This window comes from Diutina rugosa (assembly GCF_008704595.1).
Source record: "Diutina rugosa strain CBS 613 chromosome Unknown scaffold61_size66335, whole genome shotgun sequence".
Lineage (NCBI taxonomy): Eukaryota > Fungi > Ascomycota > Pichiomycetes > Serinales > Debaryomycetaceae > Diutina > Diutina rugosa.
In genome coordinates this window covers 43,969-66,187 of record NW_022995173.1, presented here as the reverse complement: position 1 = coordinate 66,187, position 22,219 = coordinate 43,969, and the positions used below count along the sequence as shown (strand labels likewise).

The window sequence follows — 22,219 nt, the reverse complement described above, 5'->3', positions numbered from 1 at the left end:
TATACCGGTGTGTAAGTATCTTCGACGGGGTATTCCTCCAAGGCCGAACAAACTATACAACACGAACAATTGTAGTGGCGCACCCCTGAAAAGCGTGGAGCAATGCGTATAAGTTTGCGTTCTGAGGCATGGAAACAGTTTATGAAGCACACCACAAGGTTAGTGGGGTATTATTACTCCCATCGGTATCCTTTGACTCGTCTAATATCACTAGGTTTACTAGTTATTGTCCACACTGGTTGTCGCGCCAAGTGGCGATGCGATGCGAGTGTGCGCCAGGGCTATGCCAATCTCGCGTCAGTGGTCGGAAACAGACAAATAGCTTGCAACCATTGTCTGCCATCGCCCATGCACGCCCGCTGAGCCTCAAGCAGGTTTAATTGAGACGTCCCCACCCCCCAAGGTGTTTGTGTGCCCCCACGCGCGTGTAATCAACCTAGCGCGACTTTTTTTCTTAGCTGAGGGATCGGTAGGCGCACGACGCTCTGGCCAAATCGCAAAAGCAACCGATGATGCGGCCTCACCCCTTCAGCCAAATGTGAGTGAAAAAAAAAGCACCGGCGTCGGGCTACCAGTGTGAGACCTAGCTGCCGAGCCCCGAGCCTCCCGGCTCTAACCACCGCTTCGGGAACAGAAACGCACGTCGTCAATTTACTAATTGATCCACGAGGCGTCTCCGACAAGATGAGAGGGGTGCGCTTACCGTGTTCATGCTGTCAGTCGCGACTGACGGGTTTCGCGTTGACATTCTTCGCGGGGTGACGTTACCGGTCGTAAAAAGTGCCCTTTGAGCGTCGCGTCTCGCCGGTGCTGCCTGGTAACATCACATTACCCGACACTACCGATATACTGTTTGTCGAACGTCTGTGCAGGTCTCGCATGTCGAGAATCAGCCTTTGAAAAAAAAAATTAGGCAACACAAAGAAAAAAAAGAAAGCACTAGCAGCGGTGCTGGCACTTTCTGCCCCACACCCCCAGCTAACCATTTGTCTGTGATTGCCAGCAACTAACGGTTGCTGGATCAAACACCCCCCCTTTTCCTGCCTGCAAACTTTTGCCAGCCAAATAATTTTCTAGTTCACCCCTAAACACCAATAGTCATCATCACATCACAACGCCAGGTGTGTAGCCACATCGCTGGCTAGTGATTTTCCGCGACCCGTAGCCACCCTCGCACAAGTCTCCCCGCGGTTAACCACTGACTACCGTGAATATCGTGTCATGACGCGGAACCCGCACCGAAGGGGATTTATCCGATTAAGGTTAAACTATGGGGGGGCGAAAAAGTCCTTACGGCGGGGCCAGCCTCGCCCTAAGGAACACACGGTGGAGAAGGAGTCGCCGTATAGAAAGAAAAAAAAATACACTAAACCGTGGGCTCGGGTTCGAGACGGCCGTTTACTCAATATGATCACCGGAGGCTGGATGGGGTGGGTCCCAGCACCGTGTTGTGGTTTCCGTCACGGCAATGTTTTGTTTATGCCTGAGGCCCGAAAAAAAAATAGCGCGACCACCGGGAGCCAGCTCCGTCGGGGAGGAGAGGAAGTGGGAACGACCAGTAGCCTAGAGCAGGTGGTAGTGGTTGTAGGGTTTATTTACAGCGACGTGGGGAGTAGTCACACGCGGGTATCTGTGTCGCCCTAAACTTTATGCCTGCCATATCCATCTGGGAGGAAATGAGGGGCGTCGTGTCGAGTGTTTATTTTTAAATCGCGAAATAATCACCCGTGCCTCTCACTCTCAAAAAAAAGTAGTGGAGGTGCGGACCGCAGGGCTGCGTAACCAGAAACGAGCGTCAACACAGCCCCTACTCGAAATACTTGTCGCCGTGTTCTTACCTTTCGACGAAAGCCAAGCCCCAACCACGACCTTCTGGGTACTACATTTTTAGACGCTTGGGCGTTGCGATGACCATCTGTCTCCATCCTCTTCCCTCCCTCCCTCCACCCCTATCCTCGCTGCTGCGAATCATCGCCGAGTATGCATGTGCGGGTAACCCCTCGGATCCTCTTGCACACCCACGCCCCGGCGTGAAAAATAGCGCGTTTATATAAACCCCAACAAATCCTGCGGCGCCTCCTCAACTCGTCCGTTCGCTTCTCAACCCCAAAACATTATGAAGTTGCTTTCGACGTTGGCTCTCGCCGCCAGTGCGTTGGCCCTCAACCCGATTGAGGTTGTTGGCAACAAGTTCTACGACTCCAAGACCGGCGAACGCTTCTTGATGAAGGGGGTGGCCTACCAGCAAAACACCGCCAACGTCACCGACGGCGCGTCGTTTGTCGACCCCTTGGCCGACGGCGACGCCTGCAAGCGTGACGTCGAGTACTTCAAGAAGCTCCAGACCAACACCCTTCGTGTCTACGCCGTCTCCGGCAACCAGTCCCACGACGACTGCATGAAGACGTTCTCCGACGCCGGCATCTACATCATCGCCGACTTGTCCGAGCCCGACTTGTCGATCAACCGTGCCAACCCCGAGTGGAACGTCAAGTTGTTCGACCGCTACAAGGCCGTCATCGACGACTTGGGCAAGTACGACAACGTCCTCGGTTTCTTCGCCGGTAACGAAGTGTCCAACGCCAAGAACAACACCAAAGCCTCGGCTTTCGTCAAGGCCGCCGTCAGAGACTCGAAGAAGTACATCAAGGACAACCAAGACAAGTTTGGCCGTTACATCCCCGTCGGTTACTCCGCCAACGACGACGAAGACATCAGAGTGCCCATCGCCGACTACTTTGCCTGCGGTGACTTGGACGAAAGAGCCGACTTTTTCGGTATCAACATGTACGAATGGTGTGGTTCTACCGTCAACTTTGAAACCTCGGGTTACAAGGACAGAACTGAAGAATACGCCAACTTGACCATCCCCGTGTTCTTCTCCGAATACGGGTGCAACGAAGGCAAGGGCCCCAGACCTTTCACTGAAGTCGGCACCATCTACTCGGACAAGATGACCGACGTGTGGTCCGGTGGTATCGTCTACATGTACTTTGAAGAAGAAAACAACTACGGGTTGGTGTCGGTGTCCAACGGCAAGGTGTCGACCTTGGACGACTTCAACAACTTGCTGTCGCAAATGGCCAAGCTCTCGTCGCAATCGTACGCCCCCGTCGCCTCNGCCTCCGCGTCGTCGGAAGCCTCCAACACTTTGGCCTGCCCTACTATTGGCGCCAACTGGAAGGCGTCGCTGAAGTTGCCCCCCACCCCTGACTCCGAGACCTGTGACTGTGTCGTCAAGTCGTTGGAATGTGTCGTTGACGACTCTGTCGACGAAAAGAACTACGGCGACTTGTTCGACCAAGTCTGCGGTGCCGACATCAAAGCCTGTGGCGCCATCAACACCAACGCCCAGACCGGTAACTACGGTGGTGTCTCGTTCTGCTCCGACAAGGACAAGTTGTCGTACGTGTTGAACGCCTACTACCAAAACCAAAAGAAGACGAAGGACGCCTGTGACTGGAACGGCTCCGCCAAGATCGTCACCCCTTCGTCGGACAACTCGTGCAAGGACAAGGTCTCGGCTGCTGCTCAACAGACCGCCAACGCCTCGGACACGGCCTCGGACTCGTCGGACTCGTCGTCGGGCTCGCTGAAGTCGGGCTCCGCCTCGGGCTCTGCCTCGGGCTCGTCGTCGTCGGGCGCCAAGTCGTCGTCGTCGTCGACCAAGGGCTCCGACGCTGGTGCCGTCAAGGCCATGGGCAAGGGCGAACTCGCCGGGTTGATGGGTTTGGTCACTGCCTTCATCGGTGGTGTCTCGTTCGTCATCTTCTAAACATAATAGTGTATAAATAATGGGAGAATAACAATTAGCAAACGAGTAAATGATAATGTAGAGTAACAAGTCTTAGTGCATACTCAATTTAATTTACTCACCGTTAACTGTCGACTGTTGATTTGGTCTTTGTCAAATTGGGTTTACTGCATTCGCCTATACAGTAGAATCTGGGTGTGTGCCTTGTCTACACTAACGTGGGAGCTGTTTTTCATTGAGATCAGGTTAGTCAGTAGCACATAAAAATCGAGACCGTTAGTTTCGCACGATAATGGGTGGGAACCCGAATGTATCAGAGAGTAATTGGTGATTCCAACTGTGTATGACAAGGAGAAGCTACAATGGTGCGTGGAGCCTTATCGAAATGTTCGGGAGTGTCGTGCTTACCGCAACAACCATAGATTACATACTGCTTGTGTAGGCAAATTTCAAGTGGTGATACTTACAGATGAAAGCTCTTTTGTAAGAGTCGCTCTCATAATCAGCATCCTGCCAGAGCTAATTTCACTGAGAGACCTTTAACTTAAAATTTCAACAACTTTACGCTACACTGGTCTACGATACTCAGTATATGCGCTTGTTAGCACAATGAAAGGATAAACAAGTCAACTCAATTCAAGTAAGCTGACTAGTTTATCGCCCATAAAATCAAGATAGAATTTCCGCTGAGTTATTGCTTCGGTACATATTCTGCTGCACCACACTTTAGGTACTGCCGCACGCGCTTTCGTTGCTCTCGACCATGGTGTGGAAACAGGTACAGATCACGCTCCAGCCGCGGAGCAAAGGCACCTACCTCGTGTCGAACGAAGTGATCCCGCAATTGCCCGTGCAAGGGATCAAAGTCGGACTCGTCAACTTGTTTCTCCAGCACACGCTGGCAGCGCTCACCATCAACGAGAACTGCGACCCGACGGTGCGCCGGGATATGACCGACTCGTTTGACCGGATAGTCCCCGAAGGCGATTTCTATGCTCATGACGATGAAGGCCCCGACGATATGCCTGGCCACGTCAAACTGACGATCACGGGGGTGTCGTTGACGATCCCGATTACGAACGGTAAGCTTGCCCTTGGCACCTGGCAGGGGATCTACTTGTGTGAGTTTAGAACCTATCGACACACCAGAAGAGTGATCGCCACCATCCAGGGGGAATAAACAACGAAATTATGAGATATTAAACTGATGGAGACTGACGGGGAAATAAACTGACAGGCTATATATGGTGTCATAGAGGTAAATTGCGAACAACTATTGAATCACATTACCGATAATCACTTATAGTGTCGTTTTCAAGTATATTGAATATCTATGAACTGTATTTATTCCCCGCGGTAGAACTTGGCCTCGATGAAAGGCAACTTGGCGATCTCGCCATCTCTTTGTTTACCTCTGATCTCGATCTTGATCGGGGTACCAAACTTGTACCCCTTTTCAATGTAGGCCTGGCCGACGTTACCGCCCAAAGTGGGCGACGCCAGCCCCAGCGTCACCCACCCGATCTCGTTACCATCTTGCGAGTAGATCTTCAGGTCACCACGAGGGGCCGGCCCCTTCAGTCTGATCCCCACCCGGCGGTGGGTGGTCAGTTTATCCTTGATCTGGCTCAAGATCTTGGCGGCACCGTTGAAGCCCCCCGTCTCGCGTCTCAGTTTGGGGACTAACCACGCCAACAGAGCATCGATGGGAGTCTTATCTTCCAGCAACTCGTTACCGTAAAGACACATCCCTGCTTCCAACCGCAACGAGTCTCTGGCGGCTAACCCAATCGGTTTAACCGTCTCGGGGAAATCTTCAATAAGCGACATAAAGAAGTTACGAGCATCAGTAGCTTCGTCGTGGTTCGATGACGGGATCAGCAACTCAAACCCATCCTCGCCGGTATAGCCAGCCCGGGCAATGTGGACGGGTTCGTTCAGCTTGATCCCCGCGACTTTGGCAAACACCAGGTTGCCAAAGAACAACTTGGTCAAGTCTTCCTGAGTGAATTGTTGCAATACCTCGGCAGCTTTAGGTCCCTGGATGGCGAGAAGCGTCAGTTCAAACGGCTGGTGGTCCAAACTGTTGAAAGCTTCGCCTTCTTTCTTTAAGAACTTCATGTCCTTATCACGGCAGCCAGCGTTGGTCACCATATAGTAGTGGTCGTCGTCGTGCTTGGTGATGATGCAATCGTCGATGACACCGCCGTCTTCGTTCAATAACACTGAAAGCAGCCCTTGGAAAGGGGCAAGGCTATCGAGATCAATCGGGGTACATTTTTGCAAGAACGCCTTAGCATCGGGACCCAGGATGCGGTGCTGCAACATGTGGGACACGTCGAACAAACCACACTTCTCCCGGACCCAGTGGTGGGACTCAATGTGGGTCTGGCCCTGGTAGAGCACCGGCATGTCGAACCCGGCGTAGTCGACCATTTTCCCGCCCAACTCGATGTGACAGGGGTAGAGCGGGGTCTTGGCGAGGGCCAGGTAGAGTCTTTTCGACGATCTCAACATCAGGCTCAATGGATAAGTGTGGGGGTTGGGGGATCGACGTGCTTTATATAGTATAGTAATAAATTCGGGTGGCTCCGGCCGGGGTGCGGCAGGATGCGGGCGCCGAGTCAGGGTGAGTGGACGTGGGGGGTGGGAGTCAGCCAGGTGTGGGGCGCGAGTCAGCCCTGTGTGGGGATGCGTCTAGGTTTATAGTGAGGGCCAGAGTCAAGAGTAACCCCGCCACTAACCGAACCCCACAAGACAATCTAATTGATAAAGAAGGAAGTTTTGGTATTCTTAGCATCTGAGTTATTCAGTCGTGTCAATTTTTCAGTCTTTGAATTTCCGTTGTTGTTGAGAATCAGAGGCCTACTCTCTGGACCACTGTGGGACTATGGTCGCACGAGCGATGAGGCGCGCCACCGTCTCCAGCTAGAACGAAGACACGCGCCACTAAAGTCTAAATGACGTGGGATCAGGACGAACGACCGGTGTTCCGCCCCACCCACGACTTCCCCGTCAACATCCCCACCATCGATAACGTCTACCACCGCTATATCTTCGAAAACCGCCAGGACTCCGAGGATAAGTGTGGCCGAGCCAGTCTCGGTAATTTAGGGTTTGGCCGGCTCCAGGCGTTCATATGCTCAGTGATCCCTTTGGGAGTGATTGAACGTAATGAGATTATTAGCTCCGTGATGCGGGTGGAGCTGTTGGAGTGGATGGGGGCTCGGTTAGGGCTCGCTCTGCCGTCATCGCCGTCACCACCACAAATGCCGACGGAGTGTCTTTTTGTCGTCTATTTAGGGGCGCTATGGTACCAGTGGGGGGAACGCAACCTGTTCTATTGGCTCTGTGGGTTGTACAAGTCGATCTTTATTGAACTTGAACAGAGAGGTATAAAAGTACCGGCATTTGCTGAGTACCTCGCCTTTAAACGCCGCCATTGCCAACTGACAACTACTGCTACTCCAGTGGTACGCAAACGCAGTGTCGAACACGACGACGACGAAAGGGCAGCGAAACGAATGATGACAAAGTGAAGCTTCACAAGTTAGAATGAGGTTAATTCAATTGGGTTAAAAAGGCTACGGTTATAGACATAGGACAAATAAATGGAAACTAATGAATTAGTACTGAGAACGCTTGGTTGTTGATTATGTCTAGCGTGACTTCTAGATAAAAGGGTAGTAGTGCAAATATAGGTGAATGCTATTGGGGGTTCAAAGAAGATGGAGATATCACTTCTTGGTCAGTTCTTTCTCCAAGAACTCCGTCCATAAACCGGCGAAACTCGGTTTGAGCCGCTTGCCGTCGCCAGCGGCGGAGCCGCCCAGCAGAAGCCCCGCCGCCACTCGCTGGGTGTCGTCCCAAGTTAATGTCAGGGCGATGAGCAGAAGCGTCTCAAACTTCTTGGAATCGCCTCGGGGGAACTGGAGAAACTGGATAATTAAATTGGTGATAAGTTCCTTGTCGACACGCGTCAGCTCGTCCCCCATCAGCTCCTTTATTTGCGTGAGCAGCTTGGTCAAGTGCTCGTTGAGAATGATGGCTTCGTGGCGGAGCTTGCCGATCTGAAGCTGTTTGGCGTGCACTTCTTGTTTCAAAGTGTCGATCTCTTGTGATTGTTGCTCGAGCTCAGAGATTTTATCCTCTTTTGTTTCAAGCTGGCGTTGTAAATCAGTGATTTTGCTTTCTAGCTCAGCGATGGCGGTCAATTGAGAGTCAATGGTGGTGGTCAACGACTTCTTGGTCTCCTCATGTCGCTGGGCCTGTTCGGCGATCTCGGCGTGGGCGTCACGGTACTTTTGTTCGGCTTGTTCCTTAGCCAGTTGGGCCAGCAGTAGCGCCGCTTCTGTAGTCTCAAGCTTAGTCTGAAGCTCGCTGTGACCCTGTTTTAACTCCAGCACCTCCACTTCCTTAATGCCAAGCTGGCGTTTAAGCTCCAGTGCCCGTTTCTGGTGGGTGCTCTGGTTGGTCTCCAACGCGTACTTTTCGTCGTTCAACTGGCTGATCTGTCCTTCAAACAGCTTACACTGCTGGCTGAGCTTGTCACACTCGGTATTAAGCACTTCGTTTTTCTCCTTCGCCTCATTAACCTCCTTCGTTTGTTGGCTTAGCTTCTCCTTCAACTGGTGGATTTCCTCGGTCAAACTCTGGTTCTCCTCCAGCAACAGCAGCATCGCCTCCTTCGTCTCCTCCAACTCCTTCTGCGCCAGCTTCATCTTGGTGAATACCAGCTTCATCAGCGACACTTTCCCCACCAAGGTGTCGTACTGGCTTTGCACCTCCTGGCGCTCGTCCTGGGCCTGTTTCAACTGCTTCTTGAGCTCGGCGACCTCATCGGTGCCGTTGGTCACTCCCTCAGCCTGGGGAACAGCGGCAGCGCCGGCGTCGGTGTCGTTGTCGCTGGCCATGCCCTCTGGGTTAACGCTGACGTCACTCGCACCAAAGCCGCACCGTATATGGAAACCATTGAAGCAACAATACTCATGCTACTGCCCAAAGAATAAGTGAATTTTAATGGTGTTTAAATGACTGGTTGGTTTGATCTCCCCGCAGAGATCCACCACCTCATCTTGCTGTTTATTGGTTGTGCCGTCGGCGTGCCATTTATAGGTGGCACTATATCCTAGGAGCCAGCTGGTGGCGGCGTTTCTTGCCGATAAAACAGTGGAAGTAACCCCGAAAACGGTTATTGAAGGTGACCTGACCTATGTTAGCTTTGCTATACTCAGACAGCTTCCTCCGTGCCATGTCAAGGCCCATATTAACCCCACATTGCACCGGCTTGTCCCCGAATGGTTTAAGCGCCGCCAATTCTTACTGCTCCACATCGTGTTTGATTTCACTGGTGTATACGGTTATCCCTTCCTGTTACAGGACTGGAACATGAGAATTGACACGTTGGAGGTCGTCGGAGCCCGGAAACTTTATCATTGCGAAACTGAGATTAGAGTGGTGTTCAAAAATTGCGATGGATTTTCAATCACGGGTGACTGTGTCAAGTCGTTTGAGGTCTAAGTCGAAGCCCGGCCTGAACCGGATGATATCGGTACAGTTCCAGTGCTGGTGGAGAAGCTAGTGCTTCCCGTGGGCGTGGCCTATGATGCCTCTAATCTCACTAATTTGAAGCACGTTGACGGAGGCAGTATCACTAATGCTCCCTGGTCCCAACTGCAATCATATAGTGGTGTCACCACGGCTGTGTGTGATGTTTACGTTTCGCAATTCATATTGTCCCAAACTTGAGAAAGTGACCTTGAAACAAGTGGTTGATATCCACGATCACTACTATGAGGCAGCTTTTCACCAAGTCACAGATGGCTCAATTGGTGTGTCTCAATGCTCCTGGTTACCATATTCTTGATTTTGATCCCTTGGTCAATTTACAAGAGTTACACATGACCACCGACGAGGATATCACATCAACATTCCCTTTCCCTTCGTCGGTGGTCTATTTGAAAGTGCATACGTATCGTCAAGTGGTGGGTATCTTTCCACACGTTAAGGTGCTTAAGATTACCGGAGAAAGCTCTCGAGTCAAAATCCGTTCGTCCACTCTACGAGAATTGGAGGCAAGTGCTAAGGGTGTCGTTGTGGATTGCCCTCAACTCACGCGGCTCACGTTATCAGGAGTGTGGAGAAACTTGTATCTCAACACGCCCAACGTCGTGTTCTTAGAATTGAACGGCTTCAGATACAATTACAAAAAGCTATTGCTTGAGGAAAAGTTTCCCCTCCTTGCTCATTTGAGTTTAAATGACTACAGAGCCCAGGACGAGTTATATATACCTCAACCTCTCAAGTCAGCTAAGTTGAGTCTTTTGGAGTTGAAATCGCGCACTTTGACCGCCGACGACGTATCGATTTGGTGCTGTAAACCATCAACGCCAAAAGCATCACGACCTATCAATCCAATACAGCATCCGTGCTGCAATTCAATTGTCATGATTTGAAATACTCATACGAGGGGACCATCCCCCGCCTGCTACGGAGCGTCACGCTATGGATGTTACCCACTGACGTATATCTCAGCACTATGGAATACGTGCCTCCCGGCGTGTTTGTTGGCTGCGAACACTTGCAGTCGATAGTGATCCGCCAAGCGTCGATTAACTGGAGTGACCAGCGCCGTCTTTTCATCCCTAAATCGGTGAAGCAGTTACTGCTCTCATTGGGCCAAACAAATATGGCATGGCTAGAGTTTGAAGACGAAAGCACCCTTGAACATTTCGAATTTTTTGATTACTACCCTATACAATTTAGGTGGCTGGTGGAGACTCTTGGTTTGACAATTCCCCCAAAATCGTTCATATTGCCATAACAATGCAACAAACCGGGAATACTCATAGGTGCCAGCAATGCTATCCTTCAATTGAATCAGCTTTAACATTCTGAAGTTCACTTGAATGAATTGCTTGATCGTCTAGCTCTTTCTACGAGAAATTACACGCAACACTTGTGAGTCATTCTGTACTCAGGCCAAATTGTTAATAGTCAAGCCATAATACGTTTAGTAATTACATCCCCTGATCCTCCCCGATTTTCAACATTCTCTCAGTCTCAGGTGCAACTATCGTAAAAGAGTTTGAGTTCATAAGCTAACAGAGCCTATCACGTAACACGCTTTCGTGGCATATTGACTCATCGAACTTCCATACTTTGACTCGAGGATCCACGTATACTCAGTGATTCTAGCGTCATTCATCTCCGGTGTGCTTAAGACACGTATAATGACTCATTTCTTCGTTTAGCTTAGGAAACTTACACCGACTGAATATTGAACCAATCCAAAAAAACACCCATGAGTACCACTAAAGTTGAACCAATTGTAAACCCACCTCTTGCTAGATGACTTTGTATGTTCATCTATCAGTTTTGAGTTTTTTTACGAAAAATACGCCGATTATTCTATAGTCGTATACAAAATCATTAATACGCGGGGGGTGCGGTAGACGAAAAGTAGTATAAATACGTCAGTTTCCCCTCCCCTGTAGCTCAATCTTCATACCATTCACCTATTATCAACAATGGATCTTTGCATTGTTAACTCAGGTGATGATTTCCGGGAAATGTTGTTTCTGGAAGAGTTCCTGACTGAGGAAAAGATCTCTTATTGTCAGGATGTGTGCGATTACTGGGATTATGATTGCAAAGATAACTTTCCACTGGAAGAGGAAGTGCCAAAGTACGTCGACGCAATCATCGCTGGGCTTACGACGGTGACGTCTGATGAACTCCTCAAATGGTTGTTACTGGTATTAAAGCTGCTTTTCCTGATACCGAGTCAGTGGATGTATTACCCCGACCGCCCTGAGCCTAGCCTTGAGGAACAACAACTCGAGTCCCTTCTTGATGTGATTCAGTCTAAAACCCACCACTTGCTTCACTATGATGCGATAGCAGTGGTGGCTGGTATCTGGTACAACCAACGAAAGGCGGTTCAATATCTCGTGACGAGAGATGACGATTACCCTCAGTATTATGAGTTCAACGACGAGGTGGTGGTGATGGCCGGCGGTCACTCGGGTTTCCTTTACAAGGATTGGAGTGATTATCATGACTTGGTACTTGCTCACGTTGGTTATGACGAGGAAGACCTCCGTGAATGGGTGGAGGAGAACTATAACCTTTTGAACAAAATTGTGGGGAAAGATTTGTGGTACAGGTATGTGGACGATTGAGTTTATTTGTTGATTACGAGCTTTTACGGATTTAATAGTGATTTAGTTAGGGAATTAATAGGAAGATTAATGGAAATATCAGTGACAACGTCGATTACTTGTTTCATTACTATGCACTAAATTACGCCCATGCCGTTGCGTAAGTTCTCTTCGTTCTTCTGCTGGCGGATGCGTTCGATCTCCTCGAACCCCCCCAGCAGCTTGAACTTCTTCTCCTCGACGAAATCGCCCAACTCTTCCTGGAACTGGTCCTGGGCGTGGATCTCGCGTTCCCGCTGGCGCATCTTCTCCGCCTTGGAGATCGCTTCCACCCTCAGGTCGTGGTTGGGCACAAGCATCAGCACCTGGTCCAACACCGCGTTCTTCACCTGCTGCATCAGCTCGCCCGGCTCGGGGAGCGGTACCACAAACGCCGGCTTGTTGCGCTTGGGAGCCTTCATCTGTTGCGTCAGACACTGTTCGATCAAGTCGAACGTCTCCTCGATCTTGCGGATATCCTCCTCCAAGTCCTGGGTCAAATCGTCCTGGAGGTTGAAGAATTGCTGTTCTTCGCACACCTTATCGAGCTCCTGTTCCCAGATCTTCTTCCACACCAGCTTCTCCTTCGAGATGTAGTTCATCATCTGCGAGAGCAGCAGCTTCACCTCGTCGATCTCGTGGAAGGTGTGCTTCAACTGCTTTTCGCTGACACGCACCCCACGCTGGGCCACGTCCTTACGCAACGCTTCCATAGTATCCTGTAAGTCGTCGACACGCGTAAGTAACGTGTCGCTCTCCTCACTGAGCTTTTGATGGCACTGCTCCATGTAGTGGCGGTTCAGCAGTTTACCCAGCGAGTCTTCAAGCCCCAATTCTCTAAACTGGACCAACTGGCTCTGGACGCTTTCCACAAGCAGCTGGATCGTCTGCTTATGCTTAGTCTCCGCCAGCTTAAGCGCTTTGAGCTCAAACTGCAACTGGCCAAGTTCACGGTAAGCGGCATCCAGGGCAGGAGTGGGGGTGCCCTTATTGGTGACCACCGGCGACGGCAGCGAGATCTCCATCAGCATCACCGCTTCCTTTACTTGACGGCTGATATCACGCCCCATGCCGTCGACGCGGGAATTAAGCGTCAGCACTTTGAGAAGCAAGTCCTTGATGAGCAGGGTGTTAGGATCGACCTCGTTGAGCATAAGCAACAGCCCCGGCTTGATTTCGTCAATCATCAGCTCCTCAAGCTCATAGGTGACACCGGTGGTGGGGTCACTGAGGTACACTTCGGGGAAGGACTCGGTGCCGGGGCTGTAGGCGAACTTTTCCACAAATAAAAGCCGCAACAGGGCAAAGGACACGGGGAACTGCACCGGGACTTTCTTGGTGCGGTTGTGGATGCGAAGAAAGAGGAACAGGTCCGGGTCGTAAACCCCCAGCGCCCGCTTCAGCTGGGTGCCAGTAGGAGCAGGGATGGAGGTATCGGGGGTAGGGTCGTCCTTGGTGGGAGCAGGGGTGGTCACTGGCGCCGACACCGTACGCGTTGGTGGCGCTTTATGGGAAACGGGAATTGATGGGGTGGTAGTATTGGCAGCAGCGGTGATTGAGGGCGATTCCTCCTCGGCGGTGACGGGTGACAATTGCAGCGCCACAAACCGCGGCGTCAGCACGTATTGCGGCGACACTTGAGGCACCGGGGGGTCGTCGGCATCGATAAACAGCGCGTGCTTCACCAGGTCCTGGGTGAGCCGGGCCATCTGGTAGGCCAGGAACCGTTTCAGAGCTCGTCTCTGCATAGTGTTACCCTTCTGGAGCTGAGCCAATGCCTCCAGATTGACGATGGGCGGCTGGGGCGGTGTCGGCGTCGACTGCACGGGAGAGGCCACCAGCTGCACCGGCAGCGGCGCCAGAGCCTCCAGGGCCCGGCGCAGCGGCGGCTGGACGAACGAGCCCAGGTTGGTGCGCTCGCGAATCATCTCCATCAGCTCCAGAGTGACTTTCCTCAGGTGGCGGAACAGTGCCGGTTGAGGCGATGGCTGGGCCACGGGCGGCAGGGGAGTGGGCGCTGCCGGTGGTTGAGATGATACCAGGCGCAGTTTGGAGTGAGATGAAGCGGTAGCGGTATTGGTTGAGGCATTATTAGTGGTGGTAGTAGTGGTAGGGGTAATTTCCGCCGGTTCGGGCTCCATGGTGCGCTCCAGAGCCAACTGCTTCGCCTGCTGCTGCTTCGCCTTCAAGTTCTGCAATAACGTGACGATGATGCTCCGGATATGGGGCAAAAAGCGGTCCAAGTTCTGCTGCGACGGCTGTTCCAGCAATGCCGCCTCCAAGATCTCGCGGAGCGCCTGGGGGACGTCGCCGATGTCACGGACGTCGACGCCGGCGGTGTTGAATGCCCTGGTGGCCGCCCGGAAGTCGTTGCCGAGCTTGACGTAGGCGTCGCTGACGTACTTGTCGTCGGCCTCGTGGCGCGCCCACTGGGTCAACAGCTCGAGCAAGTGCTTGGTGGACACGAGCAAGCGGGTCACCAGCAGCTCGATGGTGGAGAGCGAGTGGCGTTTGCGGGTGCCGGCGCTGGCAGCTCGGTCAGACATGGCCAGTGGTGTGGGGGTAGGATCAGGTGGGGGTGGTTGATTAGAGATCGCTTCGTGCGCGCTCCCACCAACAACAACGGGAATGTCACGGATTAATGCAATCTCGAAGTTGACGATATTTAAGAAATTGTTCTTAGGCTTGAGACAGTTTTGGATATAGAGGTGGTTTAGTTAAATAGTCGAATATGGCGTTTAGGGGGTGGTGGTGCCCGAGAGATCACGGGGAGATGGTGGATCAAGGGGAAAAAGCGCGTAGTGGCTGGGATCCTTTTTTTTCGCTATGAGGCTAGACTCGTCCACCAGCCACAAGGGGCAAAAAACGAGGGTGTAGAGAGGGCGCAATCAGGAAAATACTTTGATATCTTTGGCTTAGGGATGTAATCTAGTGTAAGTGAGACTGTCCAATTATACGTTAATAGCGTAGGTTTCGTCTGGTCGGTAGCATCATTCTATACTTCTCCGCGATAGACGCGTCCCAGGATTAGCCGATTTTTATGTCAGAGAAGACACCTTCCTTATTCATAAACAAAGTAGTCATCAATTTGACAGTGTTCGCTTGTTAATCACGCTAGAGTCATCGTGGTGCCATCGTTCTACATGTAGTGATGGCGCCATTTCGATGGGGACCCCGCATATTTACGATCGCTCGGAAGACAGCCGCCCTCCACACGCTATCAGATCATCAGATCATTTGAGATTTAGTGCCACCCAATGGAGCTAGACTACCACGGACGGGGTACTACTCTTCCCTCGTCCCAAGCCTTATTCTTATTTCCACTCAACAGACACACTAGTACTAGACAATTCCTGATATACTGGGTCTTGTCTTGTGGTCATATCTCTCTCATTTCATGACAATTTACCGATTGTACTAGCGGAGGTGATCTTCCGGTGGGGTGATTTCGATCTACGCGAGATGGTTGCTGGCATGATCGACTCCATATAAACAGGGTCCCCTCGCCTCTAAACCAATTCCTCTTTCCCTTCATTATCATTATGTCCATCCCTAAGACCCAGACCGCAGCCATCTTCCACACCCCGGGAAAGGACCTCCACCTCGACACCATCGCCGTGCCCACCCCCCAGCCCAACGAGCTCCTCGTCAAGCTCAAGTACTCGGGCGTGTGCCACACCGACTTGCACGTCTACCACAACGACTTCCCCATCGAGTTGAAGCTTGAGCCGTGCCTCGTGGGTGGCCATGAAGGCGTGGGCGAAGTTGTCGCCATGGGCTCGGCTGTCACTGGATGGGAGCTCGGCGACTTGGCGGGCATCAAGTGGCTCTACTCGCTGTGCCAGCGGTGTGAGTGCTGCATCAAGGGCGACGAGCTGCTGTGCCCTCACGCCGTGTTGTCTGGTGCTACTCACGACGGGCTGTTCCAACAATACGCCACCGCTGATTTCATCCAGGCGGCACGTATCCCTAAGGGGACGGACGAAGCGGCAGTGGCGCCGATCTTGTGTGCTGGTGTTACGGTGTACAAGGCGTTGAAGACGGCCAATTTGGTCCCCGGGAACTGGGTGGCGATCTCGGGCGCTGGCGGTGGTCTTGGTTCCCTTGCCGTACAATACGCTAAGGCAATGGGGTTACGGCCTTTGGCTATCGATGGTGGCGACGCTAAGGGCGCATTGGTGAAGAAGTTGGGCGCCGAAGTGTACCTTGACTTTACCAAGGAAAAAGACATGGTCCAGGCGGTGATTGATGCTACTGGTGGTGGGGCTCATGGCGCCATTAACGTGCTGATTTCTCCACAGGCGATGAACCAGCTGGTGGAGTACTTGCGCTCCAACGGTACCCTGGTGCTTGTGGGTTTACCTAAAGGCGCCGAAGTGACGGTGCCGGTGTTTAGCGCCGTCGCCCGCTCCGTTAGTGTTCGTGGCTCTTACGTTGGTAACCGCCAGGACACCGCGGAAGCCATTGATTTTTTCGCGCGCGGGTTGATCACGTGCCCCATCGAGGTGGTGCCATTGGGCCAGTTATCGCATGTGTATGACCGGTTGGCCAAGGGCGATGTCGTCGGCAGAGTCGTCGTTGACCTCGAAAAAGTTGAGTAAAAAGTAGGGGTAGGAGACTAGTGGAGTAGGGGTAGAGGGGTAGGTTGTTTAGGTGTGACAGGAGTAGGTTGGTAGGTGTAGGAGTAGGCGTTGGGTGGTTTCTTATGTTTTTTATGTGAATGAAAATTGGAATTAAGTCGACCTTTGAATATATCTGAGACTACAATTTTGACTTGGATGATTTGTTGTCGGATTCGATTAGTAGGTTGCTCACCTTTCATTCAATTTATCGAAATTTTCACATTTGGTGAAAATGTCAATTATAATCAATAAATTCATTTGTCTAATATTATCTATGATGATGTTAGAGATAAACTAGATCATATACCTCATCACTTCTCGCCAATTGTTGGTGCAAGGAGCAGGGGTGGCACCTGTCGGTCTAAACTCCGGAGGCGATTCCCGGCGGACATTCCACCGTACCTTCTTCTCGACCCCCCTGTTCCTCCTCCTCAACCAGCCTTCATCACAGCTCATCTCGTGTTACCCTCATCGATTTATCCACCTCCCGGCACGTCGGCAAATGCCGGCGATCGGCGCCGTCCGCACCCGCTTCTAGAACCCAACATCGAGATCCGTTCCCGACGCACTCCGGCTAAACTCGGAGACCCCACGGAAGCAGGGAATAAAAACCCGATATGACAAAATGCTTAATCCATAGTTTTATTACTAGTGGCACATGCCAAGTGGGTTTGGTCCGTAGTAGCCCTGCCCTGGCAGGTGTGCCCCTTTCGATGCCCATGTGACGTCTAACGGTCAGGCGTTGCTTTCAGCTGGGCGCGCCTACCCCTCACCAAGACCCCATCATTCCCACCAATCCACCGAGAAATCACGTAATTTACCAACACCAATCTTTCCCTAAACCCCTATAGAACCCAAATCATCGAAAATTCCATCCAAATTTCCCTTATAGTCGGCTTATTTCTCCGCCGTTTTTGTCCTATTTCGTCATCTCCCCACAGGAAGCCTGTACATTGTACCTAAAGAGTGCGCACTGGCCTCGGGTGCAATTCCTTACCTTAAAAGTACACCCCCCCACCCTGACAGTTTGCGGAGGCGACGGAACCCCGTGTTGCTCTGTATTCGCTTGCCATTGACGTGTGTGTGCGATGCTGTATATGATCGTGCCGCTGGTGAGCTACCAGACGAAGCAGAAGCTCAAGGAGGGGGAAACCAAGCGCCAGGGGAAAAAGCGCCACCAGCGGTCTTCCCGGGAACTGGACATCGAACTGCAGCTCTCAGAACAACAGCTGGTGCTTCTGGGAACGAGCAACCGCTCCGCCCACCTGGGCCGACTGACCCGGCTGAATTCTGGTGGCTACGCCCCTCGCCACCGCGCCGACCTGGTGGTGCTGATGGCAGAGCTGAACCCTCGCCTGGTGACGACCGTCGAAGAAGAACTGGATGACGCCAAGCTGGTGCTGCTGAAACGGTCGGTGCTGAAGTTTAAGCGCATGTTTTCTCGGAAAAGTGACGATGCCAATATGACGCCAAACCAACCGAATACGGCGGCTACTGCTCCCCAAATTGCCTTCCAGGGGATTAACACGCTGGCGCTGCCACCGCTGACCCCGAAAATTGTCCATCCACCGCTGATCTCGCCGCTATCGCTGCTGGCACGTGTCCCCCAAACTCCCGCCACAACACCATCAACAACGACGCCCAGACGTCCGGCCCAGCTTAATCTCGATACCCCTACCACTGAGCTGGCATTACTGGCTGCTCGCCAAAATCTGGCAGTGTCGCCGCACTCTACAGATAAGTTTACCATCGCCAGAAGACCAGGACTTAGTCCTCGCAATTCGGCAAAACTGGACCCCGGAACTCAACTAAAACAACAGCAGCCACAGCAGCAACAACAGCCGCAGGGTAAGCTGACACCGGTTAAGGAGAGTGCCGTCGAGCCCCTGCCGTTATCATCGCACGAACACTACTATACTGCCCGCCAGCCGTTTCTGGCTCGGCCGGAGGTACTTGACCCTACTGAGGCCGATCTGATTGGATTTAGATTCCTGAAGGGTCAGATCGCCCATAACCCTGATTTCCTCCCGATCGTCGACCCCTGTGCCCTCAACGACCCTAGAGTGTTTGCCAAACACATGATCACCCCCACCTACCAGTACCTCCGCTACGCGACGTTCCTCGACATCATGAGCGACCACCACCGCCTGGACCCGATAACCTTCGCCCTGGTGCGCTTGCACCTGATCTACAAGTTCTGTGCCCGCCACCAGCACTTTGTAAGGCTGACGGCGATGACGCCCGACCACCCGGATATCCGCTACTACGAAGGCGCCCTAGCGCTGGAGCTCCTCAAAATCAGAGAAGCCATTCGCCAGGATATCGACCGTGGCTGTAAGCTGGGCGAGTGTACCGGTAAATACTGGCTGGTGGGGTACCCCCCGCTGGCTCCCCTGGGGATTGTGACACCGAAGAAAGTACGCATGGAAGAGCTCGTACAGACCAATGTCATCAACCACGTGCGCTACACTATCAATTTGCCCGAGGACGCGGCGGCGCCGTTGCCTCATAAACAGTTCAAGAAGTGCTTTGTCGAGATCTCGGAGCAGTTATACTCGCTTAAGCGCGACGAGTTGGGCGGGGAGGTGCTGCGGGAGTTCTTGATGGTGCTGACAATCGCCAAAGTGCTGTACGACTTTATTCTTTTGGAGAAGTACCATCTCCAGATCTTGACTAAGTTCTTACACAACTCGCTCACTGCCGAGCCGGTGTTGCGGAGACTTTGGGATAAGCTGGTGCTGGGCCACACCCCGCAAATCTTGTTGTTGAACCTGATCTATCTGGTCCAGTTTGGCTGGTATTTCAGCAATATGGTGCCGTTCTGCCGGGTGTTTGAGCTGCTGATCTTCAACGAGGCCCGCCCCCACGCCGTGGAGCTGTCGTTCTGGGAACCCGACGCCATGGAGCGCGACTACTTCGGCCGCCTTGACTTTGGCCGCTACCTGCGGTTTCGGGAAATGCTGGTGAAATCGATCTTGGAGACAATCAAGAACCACAGCGCCCCCAAGATGCACCGTCCGTTCAATTTTAAGTTCTACCCGGGGACGTTAGGCCTGATCCCGCTGGCCCTGGTGGACTTGGTCCAGTGCCGTGACCCTTATCTCCAGTTTACTGAGGCCAGCTACCGCCAAATACTCGATGAGTTCCACCGCATTTTGACCACCGACGGCGTGCTTGAGCTTCCGTTCATTTTATTCCATGAGAATAGAGTGTTGGACTTGGACCTCACCAAGGAGTTCGAGATGATGCCTGACTTCTTCGCCAAAGTAATGGCTCATCTAAAGAAGATCTTTAACGTGGTGAAGTACCTGGTGATGGTGCTTGACCCCACCAGCGAGGTGTGTCTGTTTGTCATCCACCACACGGGGCTCCAGCTCTACGACCGCGCGGGGAAGTTGGACGACTACTGCGACCGGTTTGCCGGCGGCGTCGACGAAATCCACCCGGATTTGCGCATGGGCACCACCGTCCACCATTATGTTCATATCAGGGCCGAGAAGTAGCTCGATGACAATTACTGAACATTGTTGTCTTACTCAAGGCTGGTCCTTTGAGTTAAACACGAAAGTATATAGTGGCAATACTAATGCAATAACTCCAATCAGAATCAAATGGTGCTCCCTTATTCCTAATTCCGTTGTCCAAGCACTCACAGCAAGCATCCGCTAGCCTCATCGCATGGATCGGGAATGTTGCAGTCTGCTATCCAGCCACTACCAAAACTCTCCCCTCAATGAACCTAAAAGACATATACAACAGATTTAGTAGCAAATACTCATGGAAGAGAATAAAGTAAGTATTGGCCCCCCCCTAGCCAGGTATCATTCGGTTATGGTGTCTAACAATAACCGCATTCTATTGTTTTCATTGTGGCGACAGATGACCCCTTGCCAGTAGCCTCATCATCGGCCCTTACACTAAACGGAACCGCATATAGGTGGAGACGACGACGCTGTCACCAGCCTCTAACCAGCAATTTACGGCAATTCAATAACATATTGGATTTTGCAAGGTACCAGCTATATTTTTAGTAGTAGACTCTATCAAGTACACACGCCCTCTCTACAAAAACTAGTACCTTCACCTTTAGCCTTGCTATTTAGTAGTTATTGTTCGTATGAATCGTGGGTGTCTCGTTTAGTGATTTGGCCTGCCGCGAGCGCAGGTAGTAGCAAATCTACTTACAGCTCGCTAAGCACCAAATTTGGATGTAGTCGGTAGTTTAGTGGACTCTACCTCTCGACCCGAAAACCATATACGGGGCGCGTATGGGGCATTGACGGCACCGTTCTGAAACTAAGTGGAGACCGAATAAACACCACAGAAAACCCGAATAGAAATTGAACCACTGCCGATGCTGTTGGCCGGCGCCATCGACACTGACTCGATTAGGCCGCTGCTTCGCCCGCAGCTGCTGTCGTTTTTTTCGCGACCCCTTTACCTGCGTCGTTAATGCCGGCGGCTGCCTTGGCGACACCCCGTTTAGGGTGAGACCATCGCCCGTTTAGCTTTGGGTGCAGCAGGCACTCAAGGCGTCAGAAGGGAACGAAAGTGACGTTGAGGGATAGTATTTTAGCACGTAAACCTGGCACTAGGCTTTATAACCGTCAAAAAAACCATATGAATAACTTTATTTTACCGGTTTACTCCCAAGTTTTGGTGTTATCGCAAGTATCTACCTCGAGTTGTGTACCTGAGAGGGTACCGTCCTCACCCCGATTGGGCGATATTATCTTGCCATCGGCGCACCTCTGCAGCGCACCTCGATGCTGGCGCGCGCCTCGCACTTGACCCAAACTAGCGGCGACAGCTTCCGTTGCCAGAACTGGAGGGAAATCTTATAAAAAGCAGCCAAACCCGCGCCCTGCCCCCTTTCCACCACCACCCATGAAGTTGTCGTTGTTCGCCCCCGCTACCTTCGCCGCCGTCGCCGTGGCCTCGGCCCCGTCGTTGCAGTTCCTCTGTGAGTCGCTCCAGATCCAATCCTCCAACATCCAGAGATGGTACGACGAGTACAACAAGAACCTGAAGCGTGACGACAGCAACGGCACCCAGCCCGCTGCTGGGTTTGTTGTCACCAACGTCAACAAGAACACCGACGGCAAGACTTTCCAGGTCACCGCGACTTTCAAAGTGGAAGACGCCCTGCAATTGAACGACGAGTTGGCCATCAACTACTTGAAGCTTGCCGGTGTCAACGGGGTGGCTGGTGCCGACCAGATCGACATCACCAACAAGGTGAACAACCCCTTCGACTGGGAGTACACCTTCAACATCACCCCCGACCAGTTCGACCAAAAGGGCAAGAGATACGACGAAAACGAGTTCAACCAGCAAACTAAGTACTGTTGCTTCCCCGGCACCTTCAACATTCTCATGGGCTCCGCCACCAACCAGCCCGGCTTGCAAAAGGGTGCCACTGCCGACGCTAAGACTTTCTCGTTCAACTACCAGATCGCCCAAGCCGAACCTGACAAGTTGCTGACCGTCGACCCCAACGCCGTCACCGCCGAGATCGACAAGCGGTCGAAGGCTTTCGCCAAGAGAGACTCGTTGGACGACCTCCAACAAAAGTGGAGAAACGCCGCCATCACTTTGCTCAACTACTGTTGGGACTGTGCCTGTGCCGATGAGTCGTCGTC

The 22,219-nt window shown here is 52.2% G+C and overlaps 11 protein-coding genes across 11 annotated transcripts in view; 8 read left to right on the top strand and 3 right to left on the bottom strand. All coding sequences in view use genetic code 12, as the record gives it.

Annotated features, from left to right (window-relative positions):
- Nucleotides 1-2,116: 2,116 nt before the first annotated feature.
- On the top strand, nucleotides 2,117-3,775 carry PHR1 (Phr1p; the record flags this gene model as incomplete). The annotated part of the gene is made up of 1 exon (XM_034157164.1): nucleotides 2,117-3,775. The coding sequence occupies one exon, from the start codon at nucleotides 2,117-2,119 to the stop codon at nucleotides 3,773-3,775; it is 1,659 nt and encodes a 552-aa protein (XP_034010926.1).
- Nucleotides 3,776-4,517: 742 nt separating this feature from the next.
- On the top strand, nucleotides 4,518-4,934 carry DIURU_004304 (uncharacterized protein; the record flags this gene model as incomplete). Its single annotated transcript, XM_034157163.1, has 1 exon — nucleotides 4,518-4,934. One exon carries the CDS (start codon nucleotides 4,518-4,520, stop codon nucleotides 4,932-4,934), a length of 417 nt encoding a protein of 138 aa, XP_034010925.1.
- Nucleotides 4,935-5,098: 164 nt separating this feature from the next.
- Nucleotides 5,099-6,271, bottom strand: GCV1 (glycine decarboxylase subunit T; the record flags this gene model as incomplete). Its single annotated transcript, XM_034157162.1, has 1 exon — nucleotides 5,099-6,271. The coding sequence occupies one exon, from the start codon at nucleotides 6,269-6,271 to the stop codon at nucleotides 5,099-5,101; it is 1,173 nt and encodes a 390-aa protein (XP_034010924.1).
- A 443-nt stretch (nucleotides 6,272-6,714) lies between these two features.
- On the top strand, nucleotides 6,715-7,293 carry DIURU_004302 (uncharacterized protein; the record flags this gene model as incomplete). Its single annotated transcript, XM_034157161.1, has 1 exon — nucleotides 6,715-7,293. The coding sequence occupies one exon, from the start codon at nucleotides 6,715-6,717 to the stop codon at nucleotides 7,291-7,293; it is 579 nt and encodes a 192-aa protein (XP_034010923.1).
- A 198-nt stretch (nucleotides 7,294-7,491) lies between these two features.
- On the bottom strand, nucleotides 7,492-8,667 carry DIURU_004301 (uncharacterized protein; the record flags this gene model as incomplete). The annotated part of the gene is made up of 1 exon (XM_034157160.1): nucleotides 7,492-8,667. One exon carries the CDS (start codon nucleotides 8,665-8,667, stop codon nucleotides 7,492-7,494), a length of 1,176 nt encoding a protein of 391 aa, XP_034010922.1.
- An 879-nt stretch (nucleotides 8,668-9,546) lies between these two features.
- On the top strand, nucleotides 9,547-10,209 carry DIURU_004300 (uncharacterized protein; the record flags this gene model as incomplete). Its single annotated transcript, XM_034157159.1, has 1 exon — nucleotides 9,547-10,209. One exon carries the CDS (start codon nucleotides 9,547-9,549, stop codon nucleotides 10,207-10,209), a length of 663 nt encoding a protein of 220 aa, XP_034010921.1.
- A 1,074-nt stretch (nucleotides 10,210-11,283) lies between these two features.
- Nucleotides 11,284-11,937, top strand: DIURU_004299 (uncharacterized protein; the record flags this gene model as incomplete). Its single annotated transcript, XM_034157156.1, has 1 exon — nucleotides 11,284-11,937. The coding sequence occupies one exon, from the start codon at nucleotides 11,284-11,286 to the stop codon at nucleotides 11,935-11,937; it is 654 nt and encodes a 217-aa protein (XP_034010920.1).
- Nucleotides 11,938-12,053: 116 nt separating this feature from the next.
- On the bottom strand, nucleotides 12,054-14,501 carry BUD6 (Bud6p; the record flags this gene model as incomplete). Its single annotated transcript, XM_034157155.1, has 1 exon — nucleotides 12,054-14,501. One exon carries the CDS (start codon nucleotides 14,499-14,501, stop codon nucleotides 12,054-12,056), a length of 2,448 nt encoding a protein of 815 aa, XP_034010919.1.
- A 996-nt stretch (nucleotides 14,502-15,497) lies between these two features.
- DIURU_004297 (zinc-dependent alcohol dehydrogenase) lies at nucleotides 15,498-16,556 on the top strand (the record flags this gene model as incomplete). Its single annotated transcript, XM_034157154.1, has 1 exon — nucleotides 15,498-16,556. One exon carries the CDS (start codon nucleotides 15,498-15,500, stop codon nucleotides 16,554-16,556), a length of 1,059 nt encoding a protein of 352 aa, XP_034010918.1.
- Nucleotides 16,557-17,665: 1,109 nt separating this feature from the next.
- Nucleotides 17,666-20,080, top strand: DIURU_004296 (uncharacterized protein; the record flags this gene model as incomplete). The annotated part of the gene is made up of 1 exon (XM_034157153.1): nucleotides 17,666-20,080. The coding sequence occupies one exon, from the start codon at nucleotides 17,666-17,668 to the stop codon at nucleotides 20,078-20,080; it is 2,415 nt and encodes an 804-aa protein (XP_034010917.1).
- Nucleotides 20,081-21,464: 1,384 nt separating this feature from the next.
- The window catches only part of DIURU_004295 (uncharacterized protein), a gene marked incomplete at both ends in the record, with an annotated part of 1,369 nt that continues 614 nt past the window's right edge, over nucleotides 21,465-22,219 (top strand). Inside the window, 2 exons of the mRNA XM_034157152.1 lie at nucleotides 21,465-22,150; nucleotides 22,212-22,219. The exon at nucleotides 22,212-22,219 is cut by the window's right edge and continues 614 nt beyond it. Of these exons, the coding sequence (XP_034010916.1) occupies nucleotides 21,465-22,150; nucleotides 22,212-22,219 (694 nt within the window). The remainder of the gene's footprint in view (nucleotides 22,151-22,211) is intronic.